This window comes from Oncorhynchus mykiss, chromosome 3 (assembly GCF_013265735.2).
Source record: "Oncorhynchus mykiss isolate Arlee chromosome 3, USDA_OmykA_1.1, whole genome shotgun sequence".
Classification (NCBI taxonomy): domain Eukaryota; kingdom Metazoa; phylum Chordata; class Actinopteri; order Salmoniformes; family Salmonidae; genus Oncorhynchus; species Oncorhynchus mykiss.
This window is the reverse complement of record NC_048567.1, coordinates 82,849,728-82,870,892: the sequence shown is the minus strand read 5'-3', so window position 1 is coordinate 82,870,892 and position 21,165 is coordinate 82,849,728. Positions and strand designations below refer to the sequence as shown.

At 42.4% G+C, this 21,165-nt stretch overlaps 2 protein-coding genes across 4 annotated transcripts in view; both read right to left on the bottom strand.

Annotated features, from left to right (window-relative positions):
* Positions 1 to 15,506, bottom strand: part of LOC110519361 (dnaJ homolog subfamily B member 6-like) — a 42,639-nt gene extending 27,133 nt beyond the window's left edge. For all 3 annotated transcript variants that reach the window (XM_036975343.1, XM_036975341.1, XM_036975342.1), the window contains exons 1-2: positions 15,216 to 15,506; positions 6,285 to 6,374 (exon numbers count right to left, since the gene is read on the bottom strand). In XM_036975343.1, the coding sequence (XP_036831238.1) occupies positions 6,285 to 6,349 (65 nt within the window). In that variant the 5' untranslated portion in view covers positions 6,350 to 6,374; positions 15,216 to 15,506. The remainder of the gene's footprint in view (positions 1 to 6,284; positions 6,375 to 15,215) is intronic.
* Positions 15,507 to 17,249: 1,743 nt separating this feature from the next.
* On the bottom strand, positions 17,250 to 20,904 carry LOC110513696 (tubulin alpha chain-like). The gene is made up of 4 exons (XM_021593434.2): positions 20,886 to 20,904; positions 19,234 to 19,456; positions 18,636 to 18,784; positions 17,250 to 18,385 (listed from the first exon to the last, which is right to left on the bottom strand). Exons 1-4 carry the CDS (start codon positions 20,886 to 20,888, stop codon positions 17,408 to 17,410), a joined length of 1,353 nt encoding a protein of 450 aa, XP_021449109.1. The 5' UTR covers positions 20,889 to 20,904; the 3' UTR covers positions 17,250 to 17,407.
* Positions 20,905 to 21,165: the final 261 nt, after the last annotated feature.

The window sequence follows — 21,165 nt, the reverse complement described above, 5'->3', positions numbered from 1 at the left end:
ATTTAACATGTAACTAACTAGACAGATAAACCTCACCAGTCTACTATTTAACCTGTAACTAACTAGACAGATAAACCACACCAGTCTACTATTTAACCTGTAACTAGACAGATAAACCTCACCAGTCTACTATTTAACCTGTAACTAACTAGACAGATAAACCTCACCAGTCTACTATTTAACCTGTAACTAACTAGACAGATAAACCACACCAGTCTACAATTTAACCTGTAACTAACTAGACAGATAAACCACACCAGTCTACTATTTAACCTGTAACTAACTAGACAGATAAACCACACCAGTCTACTATTTAACCTGTAACTAGACAGATAAACCTCACCAGTCTACTATTTAACCTGTAACTAACTAGACAGATAAACCTCACCAGTCTACTATTTAACCTGTAACTAACTAGACAGATAAACCACACCAGTCTACTATTTAACCTGTAACTAACTAGACAGATAAACCATACCAGTCTACTATTTAACCTGTAACTAACTAGACAGATAAACCACCCCAGTCTACTATTTAACCTGTAACTAACTAGACAGATAAACCTCACCAGTCTACTATTTAACCTGTAACTAACTAGACAGATAAACCTCACCAGTCTACTATTTAACCTGTAACTAACTAGACAGATAAACCTCACCAGTCTACTATTTAACCTGTAACTAGACAGATAAACCTCACCAGTCTACTATTTAACCTGTAACTAACTAGACAGATAAACCTCACCAGTCTACTATTTAACCTGTAACTAACTAGACAGATAAACCTCACCAGTCTACTATTTAACCTGTAACTAACTAGACAGATAAACCTCACCAGTCTACTATTTAACCTGTAACTAACTAGACAGATAAACCACACCAGTCTACTATTTAACCTGTAACTAACTAAACAGATAAACCTCAACAGTCTACTATTTAACCTGTAACTAACTAGACAGATAAACCACACCAGTCTACTATTTAACCTGTAACTAGACAGATAAACCTCACCAGTCTACTATTTAACCTGTAACTAACTAGACAGATAAACCACACCAGTCTACTATTTAACCTGTAACTAACTAGACAGATAAACCACACCAGTCTACTATTTAACCTGTAACTAGACAGATAAACCTCACCAGTCTACTATTTAACCTGTAACTAACTAGACAGATAAACCTCACCAGTCTACTATTTAACCTGTAACTAACTAGACAGATAAACCACACCAGTCTACTATTTAACCTGTAACTAACTAGACAGATAAACCACACCAGTCTACTATTTAACCTGTAACTAGACAGATAAACCACACCAGTCTACTATTTAACCTGTAACTAGACAGATAAACCACACCAGTCTACTATTTAACCTGTAACTAACTAGACAGATAAACCACACCAGTCTACTATTTAACCTGTAACTAGACAGATAAACCTCACCAGTCTACTATTTAACCTGTAACTAGACAGATAAACCACACCAGTCTACTATTTAACCTGTAACTAACTAGACAGATAAACCACACCAGTCTACTATTTAACCTGTAACTAGACAGATAAACCTCACCAGTCTACTATTTAACCTGTAACTAACTAGACAGATAAACCTCACCAGTCTACTATTTAACCTGTAACTAACTAGGCAGATAAACCTCACCAGTCTACTATTTAACCTGTAACTAGACAGATAAACCTCACCAGTCTACTATTTAACCTGTAACTAACTAGACAGATAAACCTCACCAGTCTACTATTTAACCTGTAACTAACTAGACAGATAAACCTCACCAGTCTACTATTTAACCTGTAACTAGACAGATAAACCTCACCAGTCTACTATTTAACCTGTAACTAGACAGATAAACCTCACCAGTCTACTATTTAACCTGTAACTAACTAGACAGATAAACCACACCAGTCTACTATTTAACCTGTAACTAACTAGACAGATAAACCACCCCAGTCTACTATTTAACCTGTAACTAACTAGACAGATAAACCTCACCAGTCTACTATTTAACCTGTAACTAACTAGACAGATAAACCACACCAGTCTACTATTTAACCTGTAACTAACTAGACAGATAAACCTCACCAGTCTACTATTTAACCTGTAACTAGACAGATAAACCTCACCAGTCTACTATTTAACCTGTAACTAACTACACAGATAAACCACACCAGTCTACTATTTAACCTGTAACTAACTAGACAGATAAACCACACCAGTCTACTATGTAACCTGTAACTAACTAGACAGATAAACCTCACCAGTCTACTATTTAACCTGTAACTAACTAGGCAGATAAACCACACCAGTCTACTATTTAACCTGTAACTAACTAGACAGATAAACCTCACCAGTCTACTATTTAACCTGTAACTAGACAGATAAACCTCACCAGTCTACTATTTAACCTGTAACTAACTAGACAGATAAACCACACCAGTCTACTATTTAACCTGTAACTAACTAGACAGATAAACCTCACCAGTCTACTATTTAACCTGTAACTAACTAGACAGATAAACCACACCAGTCTACTATTTAACCTGTAACTAACTAGGCAGATAAACCTCACCAGTCTACTATTTAACCTGTAACTAACTAGACAGATAAACCACACCAGTCTACTATTTAACCTGTAACTAACTAGACAGATAAACCACACCAGTCTACTATTTAACCTGTAACTAACTAGACAGATAAACCTCACCAGTCTACTATTTAACCTGTAACTAGACAGATAAACCACACCAGTCTAATATTTAACCTGTAACTAACTAGACAGATAAACCTCACCAGTCTACTATTTAACCTGTAACTAACTAGACAGATAAACCACACCAGTCTACTATTTAACATGTAACTAACTAGACAGATAAACCTCACCAGTCTACTATTTAACCTGTAACTAACTAGACAGATAAACCACACCAGTCTACTATTTAACCTGTAACTAGACAGATAAACCTCACCAGTCTACTATTTAACCTGTAACTAACTAGACAGATAAACCTCACCAGTCTACTATTTAACCTGTAACTAACTAGACAGATAAACCACACCAGTATACAATTTAACCTGTAACTAACTAGACAGATAAACCACACCAGTCTACTATTTAACCTGTAACTAACTAGACAGATAAACCACACCAGTCTACTATTTAACCTGTAACTAACTAGAGAGATAAACCTCATCAGTCTACTATTTAACCTGTAACTAACTAGACAGATAAACCTCACCAGTCTACTATTTAACCTGTAACTAACTAGACAGATAAACCTCAACAGTCTACTATTTAACCTGTAACTAGACAGATAAACCTCACCAGTCTACTATTTAACCTGTAACTAACTAGACAGATAAACCTCACCAGTCTACTATTTAACCTGTAACTAACTAGACAGATAAACCTCACCAGTCTACTATTTAACCTGTAACTAACTAGACAGATAAACCTCACCAGTCTACTATTTAACCTGTAACTAACTAGGCAGATAAACCACACCAGTCTACTATTTAACCTGTAACTAGACAGATAAACCACACCAGTCTACTATTTAACCTGTAACTAGACAGATAAACCTCACCAGTCTACTATTTAACCTGTAACTAACTAGACAGATAAACCTCAACAGTCTACTATTTAACCTGTAACTAGACAGATAAACCACACCAGTCTACTATTTAACCTGTAACTAACTAGACAGATAAACCACACCAGTCTACTATTTAACCTGTAACTAACTAGACAGATAAACCACACCAGTCTACTATTTAACCTGTAACTAACTAGACAGATAAACCACACCAGTCTACTATTTAACCTTTAACTAGACAGATAAACCACCCCAGTCTACTATTTAACCTGTAACTAGACAGATAAACCTCACCAGTCTACTATTTAACCTGTAACTAGACAGATAAACCACACAAGTCTACTATTTAACCTGTAACTAACTAGACAGATAAACCTCACCAGTCTACTATTTAACCTGTAACTAACTAGACAGATAAACCACACCAGTCTACTATTTAACCTGTAACTAACTAGACAGATAAACCACACCAGTCTACTATTTAACCTGTAACTAACTAGACAGATAAACCTCACCAGTCTACTATTTAACCTGTAACTAGACAGATAAACCACACCAGTCTACTATTTAACCTGTAACTAACTAGACAGATAAACCTCACCAGTCTACTATTTAACCTGTAACTAGACAGATAAACCTCACCAGTCTACTATTTAACCTGTAACTAACTAGACAGATAAACCATACCAGTCTACTATTTAACCTGTAACTAACTAGACAGATAAACCATACCAGTCTACTATTTAACCTGTAACTAACTAGACAGATAAACCATACCAGTCTACTATTTAACCTGTAACTAACTAGACAGATAAACCACCCCAGTCTACTATTTAACCTGTAACTAACTAGACAGATAAACCTCACCAGTCTACTATTTAACCTGTAACTAACTAGACAGATAAACCTCACCAGTCTACTATTTAACCTGTAACTAGACAGATAAACCTCACCAGTCTACTATTTAACCTGTAACTAACTAGACAGATAAACCTCACCAGTCTACTATTTAACCTGTAACTAGACAGATAAACCTCACCAGTCTACTATTTAACCTGTAACTAGACAGATAAACCTCACCAGTCTACTATTTAACCTGTAACTAACTAGACAGATAAACCTCACCAGTCTACAATTTAACCTGTAACTAACTAGACAGATAAACCACACCAGTCTACTATTTAACCTGTAACTAACTAGACAGATAAACCTCACCAGTCTACTATTTAACCTATAACTACACCGTATAGAATGGAGTGGGGGACTGTCAATGTTTTGACCTCTAGATGTTGTGTACCCCTCCCCAAAGCAGCTGGTCAATGTTTTGACCTCTAGAAGTTGTGTACACCTACCCAAAGCAGCTGGTCAATGTTTTGACCTCTAGAAGTTGTGCACCCCTCCCCAAAGCAGCTTGTCAATGTGTTGACCTGTAGATGCTGTGTACACCTACCCAAAGCAGCTGGTCAATGTTTTGACCTGTAGAAGTTGTGTACACCTACCCAAAGCAGCTGGTCAATGTTTTGACCTCTAGAAGTTGTGTACGCCTACCCAAAGCAGCTGGTCAATGTGTTGACCTGTAGAAGTTGTGTACACCTACCCAAAGCAGCTGGTCAATGTTTTGACCTGTAGAAGTTGTGTACACCTACCCAAAGCAGCTGGTCAATGTGTTGACCTGTAGAAGTTGTGTACACCTACCCAAAGCAGCTGGTCAATGTTTTGACCTCTAGAAGTTGTGTACGCCTACCCAAAGCAGCTGGTCAATGTGTTGACCTGTAGAAGTTGTGTACACCTACCCAAAGCAGCTGGTCAATGTGTTGACCTGTAGAAGTTGTGTACACCTACCCAAAGCAGCTGGTCAATGTTTTGACTTGTAGAAGTTGTGTACACCTACCCAAAGCAGCTGGTCAATGTTTTGGCCTCTAGAAGTTGTGTACACCTACCCAAAGCAGCTGGTCAATGTTTTGACCTCTAGAAGTTGTGTACGCCTACCCAAAGCAGCTAGTCAATGTTTTGGCCTCTAGAAGTTGTGTACGCCTACCCAAAGCAGCTAGTCAATGTTTTGGCCTCTAGAAGTTGTGTACACCTACCCAAAGCAGCTAGTCAATGTTTTGGCCTCTAGAAGTTGTGTACCCCTCCCCAAAGCAGCTGGTCAATGTTTTGACCTGTAGATGCTGTGTACACCTACCCAAAGCAGCTGGTCAATGTTTTGGCCTCTAGAAGTTGTGTACACCTACCCAAAGCAGCTGGTCAATGTTTTGACCTCTAGAAGTTGTGTACACCTACCCAAAGCAGCTGGTCAATGTTTTGACCTGTAGATGCTGTGTACACCTACCCAAAGCAGCTGGTCAATGTTTTGGCCTCTAGAAGTTGTGTACACCTACCCAAAGCAGCTGGTCAATGTTTTGACCTGTAGATGCTGTGTACACCTACCCAAAGCAGCTAGTCAATGTTTTGGCCTCTAGAAGTTGTGTACACCTACCCAAAGCAGCTGGTCAATGTCTAGATGTACGTTTGTTTTTTTAACTGTACAGCTTTGTGTTTTATATTGTTAATGTGTCTGAAAAGCCTTTGTATTGCTGCTATTTTGGTCAGGTCTGTCTTGTAAAAGACATGTTTAATCTCAATAAGACTGACCCGGTCAAATAATAAAATATAGCATGAATCCTGTACTTACGCCTTCTTCACGTCCTCTGGAGAGGCGCTTCGTGACACTCCCAGAACATCATAATAATCCGTCATGTCTTCTTCACTCACCCCACTGCAACTGTTGACGACAACAACAACAACAACCTCATCAGAGTAGAAATACATTTAAGTGGTTTCTCAAAGGCATCAAGTGGTCTGGTGAACGAATCTGTTTAGACCCTTTATGGTAACTGTACGACCCATCTCATATAGGGGTGGCGGCAGCGTAGCCTAATAGTTAGAGTGTAGAGGAGGCTGGTAGCCTAGTGGTTAGAGTGTAGAGGTGGCAGCGTAGCCTAGTGGTTAGAGTGTAGAGGTGGCAGCGTAGCCTAGTGGTTAGAGTGTGGAGGTGGCAGCGTAGCCTAGTGGTTAGAGTGTAGAGGTGGCAGGTAGCCTAGTGGTTAGAGTGTAGAGGTGGCAGGTAGCCTAGTGGTTAGGGTGTAGAGGTGGCAGCGTAGCCTAGTGGTTAGAGTGTAGAGGTGGCAGGTAGCCTAGTGGTTAGAGTGTAGAGGTGGCAGCGTAGCCTAGTGGTTAGAGTGTAGGGGTGGCAGCGTAGCCTAGTGGTTAGAGTGTAGAGGCGGCAGGTAGCCTAGTGGTTAGAGTGTAGAGGTGGCAGAGTAGCCTAGTGGTTAGAGTGTAGAGATGGCTGGTAGCCTAGTGGTTAGGGTGTAGAGGTGGCAGCGTAGGATAGTGGTTAGAGTGTAGAGGTGGCAGGTAGCCTAGTGGTTAGAGTGTAGAGGTGGCAGCGTAGCCTAGTGGTTAGAGTGTAGAGATGGCTGGTAGCCTAGTGGTTAGGGTGTAGAGGTGGCAGCGTAGCCTAGTGGTTAGAGTGTAGAGGTGGCAGGTAGCCTAGTGGTTAGAGTGTAGAGGTGGCAGCGTAGCCTAGTGGTTAGAGTGTAGAGGTGGCAGCGTAGCCTAGTGGTTAGAGTGTAGAGGTGGCAGCGTAGACTAGTGGTTAGAGTGTAGAGGTGGCAGCGTAGCCTAGTGGTTAGAGTGTGGAGGTAGCAGGTAGCCTAGTGGTTAGAGTGTAGAGGTGGCAGCGTAGCCTAGTGGTTAGAGTGTAGAGGTGGCAGCGTAGCCTAGTGGTTAGAGTGTAGAGGTGGCAGCGTAGCCAAGTGGTTAGAGTGTAGAGGCGGCAGGTAGCCTAGTGGTTAGAGTGTAGAGGTGGCAGCGTAGCCTAGTGGTTAGAGTGTAGAGATGGCTGGTAGCCTAGTGGTTAGGGTGTAGAGGTGGCAGCGTAGGATAGTGGTTAGAGTGTAGAGGTGGCAGGTAGCCTAGTGGTTAGAGTGTAGAGGTGGCAGCGTAGCCTAGTGGTTAGAGTGTAGAGATGGCTGGTAGCCTAGTGGTTAGGGTGTAGAGGTGGCAGCGTAGCCTAGTGGTTAGAGTGTAGAGGTGGCAGGTAGCCTAGTGGTTAGAGTGTAGAGGTGGCAGCGTAGACTAGTGGTTAGAGTGTAGAGGTGGCAGCGTAGCCTAGTGGTTAGAGTGTGGAGGTAGCAGGTAGCCTAGTGGTTAGAGTGTAGAGGTGGCAGCGTAGACTAGTGGTTAGAGTGTAGAGGTGGCAGCGTAGCCTAGTGGTTAGAGTGTGGAGGTAGCAGGTAGCCTAGTGGTTAGAGTGTAGAGGTGGCAGCGTAGCCTAGTGGTTAGAGTGTAGAGGTGGCAGCGTAGCCTAGTGGTTAGAGTGTAGAGGTGGCAGCGTAGTCTAGTGGTTAGAGTGTAGAGGTGGCAGCGTAGTCTAGTGGTTAGAGTGTAGAGGTGGCAGCATAGCCTAGTGGTTAGAGTGTAGGGGCGGCAGCGTAGCCTAGTGGTTAGAGTGTAGAGGTGGCAGCGTAGCCAAGTGGTTAGAGTGTAGAGGTGGCAGGGTAGCCTAGTGGTTAGAGTGTAGAGGCGGCAGCGTAGCCTAGTGGTTAGAGTGTAGAGGTGGCAGCGTAGCCTAGTGGTTAGAGTGTAGAGGTGGCAGCGTAGCCTAGTGGTTAGAGTGTTGAGGTGGCAGCGTAGCCTAGTGGTTAGTGTAGAGGTGGCAGCGTAGCCTAGTGGTTAGAGGGTAGAGGTGGCAGCGTAGCCTAGTGGTTAGAGTGTTGAGGTGGCAGCGTAGCCTAGTGGTTAGAGTGTATAGGTGGCAGCGTAGCCAAGTGATTAGAGTGTAGAGGTGGCAGGTAGTCTAGTGGTTAGAGGTGGCAGCGTAGCCTAGTGGTTAGAGTGTGGAGGCGGCAGCGTAGCCTAGTGGTTAGAGTGTAGAGGTGGCAGCGTAGCCTAGTGGTTAGAGTGTAGAGGTGGCAACATAGCCAAGTGATTAGAGTGTAGAGGTGGCAGGTAGTCTAGTGGTTAGAGGTGGCAGCGTAGCCTAGTGGTTAGAGTGTAGAGTTGCAGCGTAGCCTAGTGGTTAGAGTGTAGAGGTGCAGCGTAGCCTAGTGGTTAGAGTGTAGAGGTGGCAAGTAGCCTAGTGGTTAGAGTGTAGAGGTGGCAGCGTAGCCTAGTGGTTAGAGTGTAGGGGGGGCAGGGTAGCCTAGTGGTTAGAGTGTAGAGGCGGCAGCGTAGCCTAGTGGTTAGAGTGTAGAGGTGGCAGGTAGCCTAGTGGTTAGAGTGTAGGGTGGCTGGTAGCCTAGCGGTTAGAGTGTAGAGGTGGCAGCGTAGCCTAGCGGTTAGACTGTAGAGGCGGCAGCGTAGCCTAGCGGTTAGAGCTTTGGACTTGTAATCCGAATGGTTGTAAGATCGAATCCCCGAGCTGACAAAGTACAAATCTGTCGCTCTGCCCCTGAACAAGGCAGTTCCTAGGCCGTCAATGTAAATAAGAATTTGTTCTTTGGAATAAATAAAGTATTATCTTGTTGTCGGCAGATAAATAGCCTGCAAAGTTGTTAAAGGCAATGCTGTTCAATGATCATATAAACCCTCATTGATTCATGAAATGTGGTAACATGCAGGTACTCTAGTGGTTAGACCGTTGGACCAGTAACCCAAAAGGATGCTGGTTCGAATCCCGGAGCAGATAGGGTTAAAAAAAAAATCTGTCAATTTTTGCCCCTTGAACAAGGCAGTTTAACCCACTGTTCCCCGGGAAGGATGTCATTGTAAAATAAGAATTTGTTCTTAACTGACTTCCCTAGTTTAAATAAAGGTCAAATATTATCTTGTTGTGGGCAGATGAATAGCCTGTTTTTTAAGTCCTTACCCTATAATAACCCTCATCTGAGGTTGATGGTTCATCTGTCATCCTTTTAGACTTTGTAAACAAACCATGTGTATCTTTAAATATGTTACATATCCCCAGTCCCCCTCCTTCTACCAACAAACAAAAAAAAACTGTGTCATGGTCACGCTGTTGAATTACACAATTGGCCTTTAAAACAAGTGGACTATTTGACTTGTGAGCTCATTGTTAACAACAATTCATGACTGATATGATATCATTGATTCATTTTCCTATTCAGAATGTGGGGGTGGGGGGGGGGTTCGTTCTGTAGTCTGAATCAATCTATCCAAGACCAGCCGAACCAACCGCTAACGGTGGGGGTCTATACGGTAAACTAATTACTGTCCAAGACCAGCCGAACCAACCACTAACGGTGGGGGTCTATACGGTAAACTAATTACTGTCCAAGACCAGCCGAACCAACCGCTAACGGTGGAGGTCTATACGGTAAACTAATTACTGTCCAAGACCAGCCGAACCAACCGCTAACGGTGGGGGTCTATACGGTAAACTAATTACTGTCCAACCCAGCCGAACCAACCACTAACGGTGGGGGTCTATACGGTAAACTAATTACTGTCCAACCCAGCCGAACCAACCGCTAACGGTGGGGGTCTATACGGTAAACTAATTACTGTCCAAGACCAGCCGAACCAACCGCTAACGGTGGGGGTCTATACGGTAAACTAATTACTGTCCAAGACCAGCCGAACCAACCGCTAACGGTGGGGGTCTATACGGTAAACTAATTACTGTCCAAGACCAGCCGAACCAACCGCTAACGGTGGGGGTCTATACGGTAAACTAATTACTGTCCAAGACCAGCCGAACCAACCACTAACGGTGGGGGTCTATACGGTAAACTAATTACTGTCCAACCCAGCCGAACCAACCACTAACGGTGGGGGTCTATACGGTAAACTAATTACTGTCCAAGACCAGCCGAACCAACCACTAACGGTGGGGGTCTATACGGTAAACTAATTACTGTCCAAGACCAGCCGAACCAACCACTAACGGTGGGGGTCTATACGGTAAACTAATTACTGTCCAAGACCAGCCGAACCAACCACTAACGGTGGGGGTCTATACGGTAAACTAATTACTGTCCAAGACCAGCCGAAACCAACCACTAACGGTGGGGGTCTATACGGTAAACTAATTACTGTCCAAGACCAGCCGAACCAACCGCTAACGGTGGGGGTCTATACGGTAAACTAATTACTGTCCAAGACCAGCCGAACCAACCGCTAACGGTGGGGGTCTATACGGTAAACTAATTACTGTCCAAGACCAGCCGAACCAACCACTAACGGTGGGGGTCTATACGGTAAACTAATTACTGTCCAAGACCAGCCGAACCAACCGCTAACGGTGGGGGTCTATACGGTAAACTAATTACTGTCCAAGACCAGCCGAACCAACCACTAACGGTGGGGGTCTATACGGTAAACTAATTACTGTCCAAGACCAGCCGAACCAACCGCTAACGGTGGGGGTCTATACGGTAAACTAATTACTGTCCAAGACCAGCCGAACCAACCGCTAACGGTGGGGGTCTATACGGTAAACTAATTACTGTCCAAGACCAGCCGAACCAACCACTAACGGTGGGGGTCTATACGGTAAACTAATTACTGTCCAAGACCAGCCGAACCAACCGCTAACGGTGGGGGTCTATACGGTAAACTAATTACTGTCCAAGACCAGCCGAACCAACCGCTAACGGTGGGGGTCTATACGGTAAACTAATTACTGTCCAACCCAGCCGAACCAACCACTAACGGTGGGGGTCTATACGGTAAACTAATTACTGTCCAACCCAGCCGAACCAACCGCTAACGGTGGGGGTCTATACGGTAAACTAATTACTGTCCAAGACCAGCCGAACCAACCACTAACGGTGGGGGTCTATACGGTAAACTAATTACTGTCCAAGACCAGCCGAACCAACCGCTAACGGTGGGGGTCTATACGGTAAACTAATTACTGTCCAAGACCAGCCGAACCAACCGCTAACGGTGGGGGTCTATACGGTAAACTAATTACTGTCCAAGACCAGCCGAACCAACCACTAACGGTGGGGGTCTATACGGTAAACTAATTACTGTCCAAGACCAGCCGAACCAACCGCTAACGGTGGGGGTCTATACGGTAAACTAATTACTGTCCAAGACCAGCCGAACCAACCGCTAACGGTGGGGGTCTATGCGGTAAACTAATTACTGTCCAACCCAGCCGAACCAACCACTAACGGTGGGGGTCTATACGGTAAACTAATTACTGTCCAACCCAGCCGAACCAACCGCTAACGGTGGGGGTCTATACGGTAAACTAATTACTGTCCAAGACCAGCCGAACCAACCACTAACGGTGGGGGTCTATACGGTAAACTAATTACTGTCCAAGACCAGCCGAACCAACCGCTAACGGTGGGGGTCTATACGGTAAACTAATTACTGTCCAAGACCAGCCGAACCAACCGCTAACGGTGGGGGTCTATATGGTAAACTAATTACTGTCCAAGACCAGCCGAACCAACCACTAACGGTGGGGGTCTATACGGTAAACTAATTACTGTCCAAGACCAGCCGAACCAACCGCTAACGGTGGGGGTCTATACGGTAAACTAATTACTGTCCAAGACCAGCCGAACCAACCACTAACGGTGGGGGTCTATACGGTAAACTAATTACTGTCCAAGACCAGCCGAACCAACCGCTAACGGTGGGGGTCTATACGGTAAACTAATTACTGTCCAAGACCAGCCGAACCAACCGCTAACGGTGGGGGTCTATACGGTAAACTAATTACTGTCCAAGACCAGCCGAACCAACCGCTAACGGTGGGGGTCTATACGGTAAACTAATTACTGTCCAAGACCAGCCGAACCAACCACTAACGGTGGGGGTCTATACGGTAAACTAATTACTGTCCAAGACCAGCCGAACCAACCACTAACGGTGGGGGTCTATACGGTAAACTAATTACTGTCCAAGACCAGCCGAACCAACCACTAACGGTGGGGGTCTATACGGTAAACTAATTACTGTCCAAGACCAGCCGAACCAACCACTAACGGTGGGGGTCTATACGGTAAACTAATTACTGTCCAAGACCAGCCGAACCAACCACTAACGGTGGGGGTCTATACGGTAAACGAATTACTGTCCAAGACCAGCCGAACCAACCGCTAACGGTGGGGGTCTATACGGTAAACTAATTACTGTCCAAGACCAGCCGAACCAACCGCTAACGGTGGGGGTCTATACGGTAAACTAATTACTGTCCAAGACCAGCCGAACCAACCGCTAACGGTGGGGGTCTATACGGTAAACTAATTACTGTCCAAGACCAGCCGAACCAACCACTAACGGTGGGGGTCTATACGGTAAACTAATTACTGTCCAACCCAGCCGAACCAACCGCTAACGGTGGGGGTCTATACGGTAAACTAATTACTGTCCAAGACCAGCCGAACCAACCGCTAACGGTGGGGGTCTATACGGTAAACTAATTACTGTCCAAGACCAGCCGAACCAACCGCTAACGGTGGGGGTCTATACGGTAAACTAATTACTGTCCAAGACCAGCCGAACCAACCACTAACGGTGGGGGTCTATACGGTAAACTAATTACTGTCCAAGACCAGCCGAACCAACCGCTAACGGTGGGGGTCTATACGGTAAACTAATTACTGTTACCGTCCACCAGTATTTGAGCTGATATTTTCAGTTCCTTCTTCACTGTAAGTGTGTGTCCCATTTCATCTCATCTTGTGACATACTAAAAAGCTTAAGATATAATAGGATAACTTGTAGTAGGATAACTTATAATAGGATAACTTATTATAGGATAACTTATAATAGGATAACTTGTTATAGGATAACTTATTATAGGATAACTTATTAAAGGATAACTTATAATAGGATAACTTATTAAAGGATAACTTATAATAGGATAACTTATAATAGGAAACTTATTATAGGATAACTTATTATAGGATAACTTATTAAAGGATAACTTATTTTAGGATAACTTATAATAGGATAACTTGTTAAAGGATAACTTATTATAGGATAACGTATAATAGGATTACTTATTAAAGGATAACTTATAATAGGATAACTTATTATAGGATAACGTATAATAGGATAACTTGTTAAAGGATAACTTATTATAGGATAACGTATAATAGGATAACTTATTAAAGGATCATTTATAATAGGATAACTTATTATAGGTTAACGTATAATAGGATAACTTATTAAAGGATAACTTATTATAGGATAACTTATTATAGGATAACGTATTATAGGATAACTTATAATAGGATAACTTATTAAAGGATAACTTATTATAGGATAACGTATAATAGGATAGCTTATTAAAGGATAACTTATAATAGGATAACTTATTATAGGATAACTTATAATAGGATAACTTGTTAAAGGATAACTTATAATAGGATAACTTATTAAAGGATAACTTATTATAGGATAACTTATTATAGGATAACTTATTATAGGATAACTTAGAATAGGATAACTTATTAAAGGATAACTTATTATAGGATAACGTATAATAGGATAGCTTATTAAAGGATAACTTATAATAGGATAACTTATTATAGGATAACTTATAATAGGATAACTTGTTAAAGGATAACTTATAATAGGATAACTTATTAAAGGATAACTTATTATAGGATAACTTATTATAGGATAACTTATAATAGGATAACTTATTAAAGGATAACTTATTATAGGATAACGTATAATAGGATAGCTTATTAAAGGATAACTTATAATAGGATAACTTATTAAAGGATAACTTATTAAAGGATAACGTATAATAGGATAACTTATTATAGGATAACGTATTATAGGATAACTTGTTAAAGGATAACTTATAATAGGATAACTTGTTAAAGGATAACTTATAATAGGATAACTTGTTAAAGGAACAATCTGTGAGCATCATTACTGTTTAATGGCCTTTTCTTTTACATACATTGTTTTGTATTTCCTTAAGAGTTTCGTGGGCCACTAGTCCAGTTGTATTACTGTACTGATACACTGTTTATGTTTCTTTCATTTAACCTTTATTTATCTTTTGTCTTCAACTGGTGGGATATGACTCGTGGGCTCATGCATCTACAATGACTAATGATATCATTCAGAGTGGACCGCTATGTAGCCTGTATCAATCCTTCCAGCACCAACAGAATAAACCGCTGACAGCTGGACCTGTGAGGTAAACTAATGACAGTGACCATCCACGGGTATTCCCCCTGAGGTTGGCAATGTGCCTCTGAGTTCTCTGGAAGCCAGACAACAATATTATTTGGTTATTTCCAGCTCCTCCCGAGAGAGACCTGACATATGACAGCTGCCACCAACACACATACATACATACATACATACATACAACACATGCGTCGGGCCGCCGGAGCTAGGGTGTGAGATTTAAACGATATGTTACACTTGCAAATTGGAACGTTTCAGACTAGACAAATGTTTCAATTTTAAGACGTGAACACATCGTAACTAAATATTGCCTCGTGTTAAGCGTGTAGGGAGCCGAACATTATAATGTCGATGTGTATTGTCTGGACCCGAGCTGAAAGAGAAAGACAACTGGTAGGCTACATAACTTGACAGAAAGTCCACACGTAAAATAAATAAGCCTACGCATGAAAGGATAATGAATATGGATAGCCTACTGTACCTTTTTAGGAGTACCAGCAACTGCTTTCGGTGTCTCAATCTCTCTTCTTAATTGAAAATGAATGATTATGGAGAGCTTCGAGACAGGCGAACAGAGGTGGATCCAACTGTCCACGGAAGAATGATACAGTATTTCAGAATGTCTAAAGGCTCCTATAGTGAATTCGTTGCCCGTATTCCTCTGTGGCCTGGCCCGCACCATAACGCCGCAGTCCCCCTGCCTCGACACCTCTTGGTATATCTCCACATGACCACGTCACAGTCAGCTGAGCGTCGACAGAGAGGAAAATAGAACGTCTAGAACATGCCAGTGTTTTACCACTACACTCCCCGCCCTGTCTGATAGTTGTACTAGGGGGAAAAATAATATATCGGCATTTAGGCAACTAACCCAACTCAAGGGAACATAACTAAACGTAATCCCATATACCAGAGTGAACTGAATTAGACACAGTACCAAACATTTTAATTTGACACCTATATATACCTCCATGATTTATTATACAAAAAATTTTTCGTGTAAGGATTTAATGGAGCGGAATTCCTACATTTCTTAATTTGGCAGTAATGCTAAAAGTTAACAACAGTTCCAGAGCCATTTCCACACAGGCTGCTGATACTAGAGAATCCCTCACGGTCCTTCAGTTGTCACTGCTGCCATCTAGTGGCTGGATGAAGAAATAGCAGAAGGACAGACGTTGGTCTGGACATTGTCGTTTGTAATTGTAACAAAGCCCATGTTATAAGAACATTTATGGAAATATGCAGAGCAGTATCAAAACGCTGCTTAGACATTTCATATTGACATTATTCTAGTCTTCTTCTTCATAGTGAGCATGTATAAAACACTGTGTAAGTAGCCAACATAGTGCACTTTTTTTTTAAGAATCCTTCAATTAAACATCTATGTCACTTTTCCATCTGAATCTGTGTGTGGAGTGACATTTTAGAGTTCCTAGTTGTACTAACATCTCTGGGTGTGACTTAGACTGTATACCTTCTAGGCCTGTACTACTCTAGCAGACATGAAGCCTGTTCTAGTCTAGCAGACATCAAACCTGTTCTAGTCTAGTAGACATCAAACCTGTTCTAGTCTAGTAGACATCAAACATGTTCTAGTCTAGTAGACATCAAACCTATCTAGTCTAGTAGACATCAAACCTGTTCTAGTCTAGTAGACATCAAACCTGTTCTAGTCTAGCAGACATAAAGCCTGTTCTAGTCTAGTAGACATCAAACCTGTTCTAATCTAGCAGACATAAAACCTGTTCTAGTCTAGTAGACATCAAACCTGTTCTAGTCTAGTAGACATCAAACCTGTTCTAGTCTAGTAGACATCAAACCTGTTCTAGTCTAGTAGACATCAAACCTGTTCTAGTCTAGTAGACATCAAACCTGTTCTAGTCTAGTAGACATCAAACCTGTTCTAGTCTAGTAGACATCAAACCTGTTCTAGTCTAGTAGACATCAAACCTGTTATAGTCTAGTAGACATCAAACCTGTTCTAGTCTAGCAGACATCAAACCTGTTCTAGTCTAGTAGACATCAAACCTGTTCTAGTCTAGCAGACATCAAACCTGTTCTAGTCTAGCAGACATGAAGCCTGTTCTACTCTAGCAGACATAAAGCCTGTTCTACTCTAGCAGACATCAAACCTGTTCTAGTCTAGCAGACATCAAACCTGTTCTAGTCTAGCAGACATGAAGCCTGTTCTACTCTAGCAGACATAAAGCCTGTTCTACTCTAGCAGACATCAAACCTGTTCTAGTCTAGCAGACATGAAGCCTGTTCTACTCTAGCAGACATCAAACCTGTTCTACTCTAGCAGACATAAAGCCTGTTCTACTCTAGTAGACATCAAACCTGTTCTAGTCTAGTGGACATCAAACCTGTTCTAGTCTAGCAGACATAAAACAATGTTATTTGAAGCTGCAGCCTGCCCTTTTCAAAGCCTTAGTTCTTACGGGCTGCTTATTTGAAAGTCAATCATAGTCATCGTTGAGACTAAAAATAACCACGTACAGTTACAGATGAGTTGGTTTATGATGCGTTTATTGAGAACCCTGACACAACATGACTAGGTGTAACAGAGACTGTTACCACGGCAGTGGGGAATGTGTTACTGTCACATTAAGTGTAGGACTCCAACAGTGTTGGAATGTAGGGCGGCAAACACCTAGTTTGTTTAACCCTTTAATATTCCTCTCCCTCCTCATCCTCTTCTCCCACGCTGTCAGTGCCCACCTCTTCATAGTCCTTCTCCAGGGCTGCCATGTCTTCTCTGGCCTCAGAGAACTCTCCCTCCTCCATGCCCTCACCAACGTACCAGTGCACAAAGGCTCTCTTGGCATACATCAGGTCAAACTTGTGGTCCAGACGGGCCCAGGCCTCAGCGATGGCTGTGGTGTTACTCAGCATGCACACAGCCCTCTGGACCTTGGCCAGGTCTCCTCCAGGAACTGCTGTTGGGGGCTGGTAGTTGATGCCCACCTTGAAGCCAGTGGGACACCAGTCCACAAACTGGATGGTACGTTTGGTCTTGATGGCAGCGATGGCAGAGTTGACATCTTTGGGAACAACGTCACCACGGTACAGGAGACAGCAGGCCATGTATTTGCCGTGACGAGGGTCACACTTCACCATCTGATTGGCTGGCTCGAAGCAGGCGTTGGTGATGTCAGCGACTGACAGCTGCTCGTGATAGGCCTTCTCAGCGGAGATGACAGGGGCATAGGTGGCCAGAGGGAAGTGGATACGGGGGTAGGGCACCAAGTTGGTCTGGAACTCTGTCAGATCAACATTCAGGGCTCCATCGAAACGCAGGGAGGCAGTGATGGAGGAGACGATCTGACCAATGAGCCTGTTGAGGTTGGTGTACGAGGGACGCTCAATATCGAGGTTCCTGCGGCAGATGTCATAGATGGCCTCATTGTCCACCATGAAGGCACAGTCAGAGTGTTCCAGGGTGGTGTGAGTGGTCAGGATGGAGTTGTAGGGCTCCACCACAGCCGTGGACACCTGGGGAGCTGGGTAAACGGCGAACTCAAGCTTAGACTTCTTTCCGTAGTCCACAGACAGACGTTCCATCAGCAGGGAGGTGAAACCAGAACCTGTGCCTCCTCCGAAGCTGTGGAAGATGAGGAACCCCTGGAGACCTGTACACTGGTCAGCCTGAATGGAGAAATGGTACAATAACATTCACTACATATGATGTTACGCCAGTAAGAATACAATAGAGAACCTGTTTGCCCAGTTTACCCAGAAACATAAAAGGTTTTTGGCTCGTCCTTTTAGAAGATCCCTTTCATGGTTCCAGGTAGAACCTTATTACCCTACACATAACCTTTAAAACCCATCTAGAACCCTGTCCCTTAAGCAGAACCACAGGTAGAACTCTATGTTATCAAGAATGATGACTCACCAGTTTGCGTGTCCTGTCCAGAACCAGGTCAATGATCTCCTTGCCGATGGTGTAGTGACCGCGGGCGTAGTTGTTGGCAGCATCCTCCTTACCAGTGATCAGCTGCTCAGGGTGGAACAGCTGGCGATAGGTACCTGTCCTCACCTCATCTAAAAGACAAAAGGTAAATTCCAAATGTCAGGATATTGCAAATATGAGAATATCCAAGTATCCGGAATATTCGGAAATCCTAATATCTGAATATTCAGAAATCCTAATATCTGAACATTCAGAAATCCTAATATCTAAATATTCAGAAATCCTAATATCTGAATATTCAGAAATCCTAATATCTGAACATTCAGAAATCCTAATATCTGAATATTCAGAAATCCTAATATCTGAATATTCAGAAATCCTAATATCTGAACATTCAGAAATCCTAATATCTGAATATTCGGAAATCCTAATATCTGAATATTCAGAAATCCTAATATCTGAAAATTCGAAATCCTAATATTTGAATGTTTGGAATGTCCGAATATTCAGAATATCTTTGGACAGAATAATCAAAACAGAACATTCAAAGATGAGCTTTCTCTAGTTTGTCTCATCTTACCGATGACAGTGGGCTCCAGGTCAACGAAGATGGCTCGGGGGACATGCTTTCCGGCTCCGGTCTCACTGAAGAAGGTGTTGAAGGAGTCGTCTCCACCTCCACAGGTCTTGTCACTGGGCATCTGTCCGTCCGGCTGGATCCCATGCTCCAGGCAGTACAGCTCCCAACAGGCATTACCCATCTGGACTCCGGCTTGGCCCACATGCATGGAAATACACTCACGCTGAAAGAGAGGAGGTACAAGAGATCAACCACATGGAAACTTGAATCAAATCAGGTGTATACACATTTAAGACAGTGAAGTTGGAGTGTTGAAGGAGTGAATTGATAAAATGAAGTTTTGAAAGCCATTTCAGACAGTCTCGATTGTAATTGTATCGCTGCAAAAAGCAATCATCAATATATTACTGTAAGGTCCCTATTGAAAGTGAAAGTGAAATCTAAAGAATAAATAAACACAGGAGGGATACGGTCGCCCATTAAGCAAAATGACATTTAAGCAAAGTCATTGGCTACACTAGGCTATCCCGGTTGGATTCGGCTAAAAAGTGTGACCGCCATCTTGAGTATATGGCGTCCGTTTGGTAGCCATTAACAGAGACTAAGTCCACCATGGCTCATTGGCCTAAAGCCTACGGGCAAATTAAAGTTTTTTTTTTTCTTTTTAATAGAAAATGCTGAAAATAAGGTCTGAGGTTAACACAGGCTTAGGAGATGTTTTACATTTTGTTCTATGAAAATAATAATCACTTTTTTTAAAGATTTATGTCATTAAAACAAGCACATAAATAAAAGCTTTATAATTCAGAAAGGTTTTAATAACTGACTGATATTATCTCATAGAACAAAACGTACTAGATCTCCTAAGCCTGTGTTAACCTCAGACTTTATTTTTGGCGTCTATTCCAAAACCCCATTCTTTCCCCCATTTATTTCCCCCATAGGAATGTCCAACGCCATTTTTTCAAATCCTCTATCTGCCATTTTGACGAGTTACCGTTTTTTTTAATGACACTGTCTCTTTAAGAGCAGAGGACCAAAAGAGAATAAGGTGTGCCTTGTTACTGTGGGCCACTCCCCTTACTCCTCCCACTACTCCTCCTCTCTTCCCTCTGTCCGGTCCAGCTGCACACCCATTGCAGTGTTTCAGCCAGAGATATCTCTCACAAGATCCTAACAGAGAAAATGGCTACCATCCCAGACTGCTCCTCCCTGTTCTCCTTTGTACTCATTCCATCCTTCTCTCACAATTGCAGAAACATCATAAAAACATGTTTTAAAAAATAATAATAATCTACAGAAAAATAACGTTTCTATCCTAAGCTATTTGAGGTTTTCTATCTAAACAGTGAATAGTCTATGATCAAGTAGAACAATGACTAATTACAGAGACAGTTAAAGACCAAAATATTACTCACATTTGATGTATGGCTATCATTCTGTCAGATTTATTTTGCATAATATCTATTTTTTTTTACCTAAATTTACAATAAATCACATTTATCCCTTATCAGTAGTAAACATAATATCTGAAATCAACATATATAAAAAAAAATAAAAGAGGAAATGCAGAGAATCATATGATCTTTATGTAACAGAACAACAGATTTCCCTTCAGAAAGAAAGAATCTATGTCAGCTGTCAGCACTCACCATTTTGTCTGGTTTTCTTTTCCTTCACAGGCTGACGTCGAGGATTCAGAAGAGAAGGCAGAACTGTCGGAGAAAGGAAGAGGTGGGGTTTTTATATGCCTGGAAAGCAGACAGACAGGCAGTAAGCTACAGCAGAGTCTGGTTGGCGGGAGACACTGTTGGTATGAAAAGAAACAAGTCCCTCCTCCTTCACACAGACAGAGGCTGACCGGGTTCACTTTCTCTAGGCAGAGAAGAATGATGGGTATTGAGCTGGGAGACAGTCGGCTTCCTGGCAGGG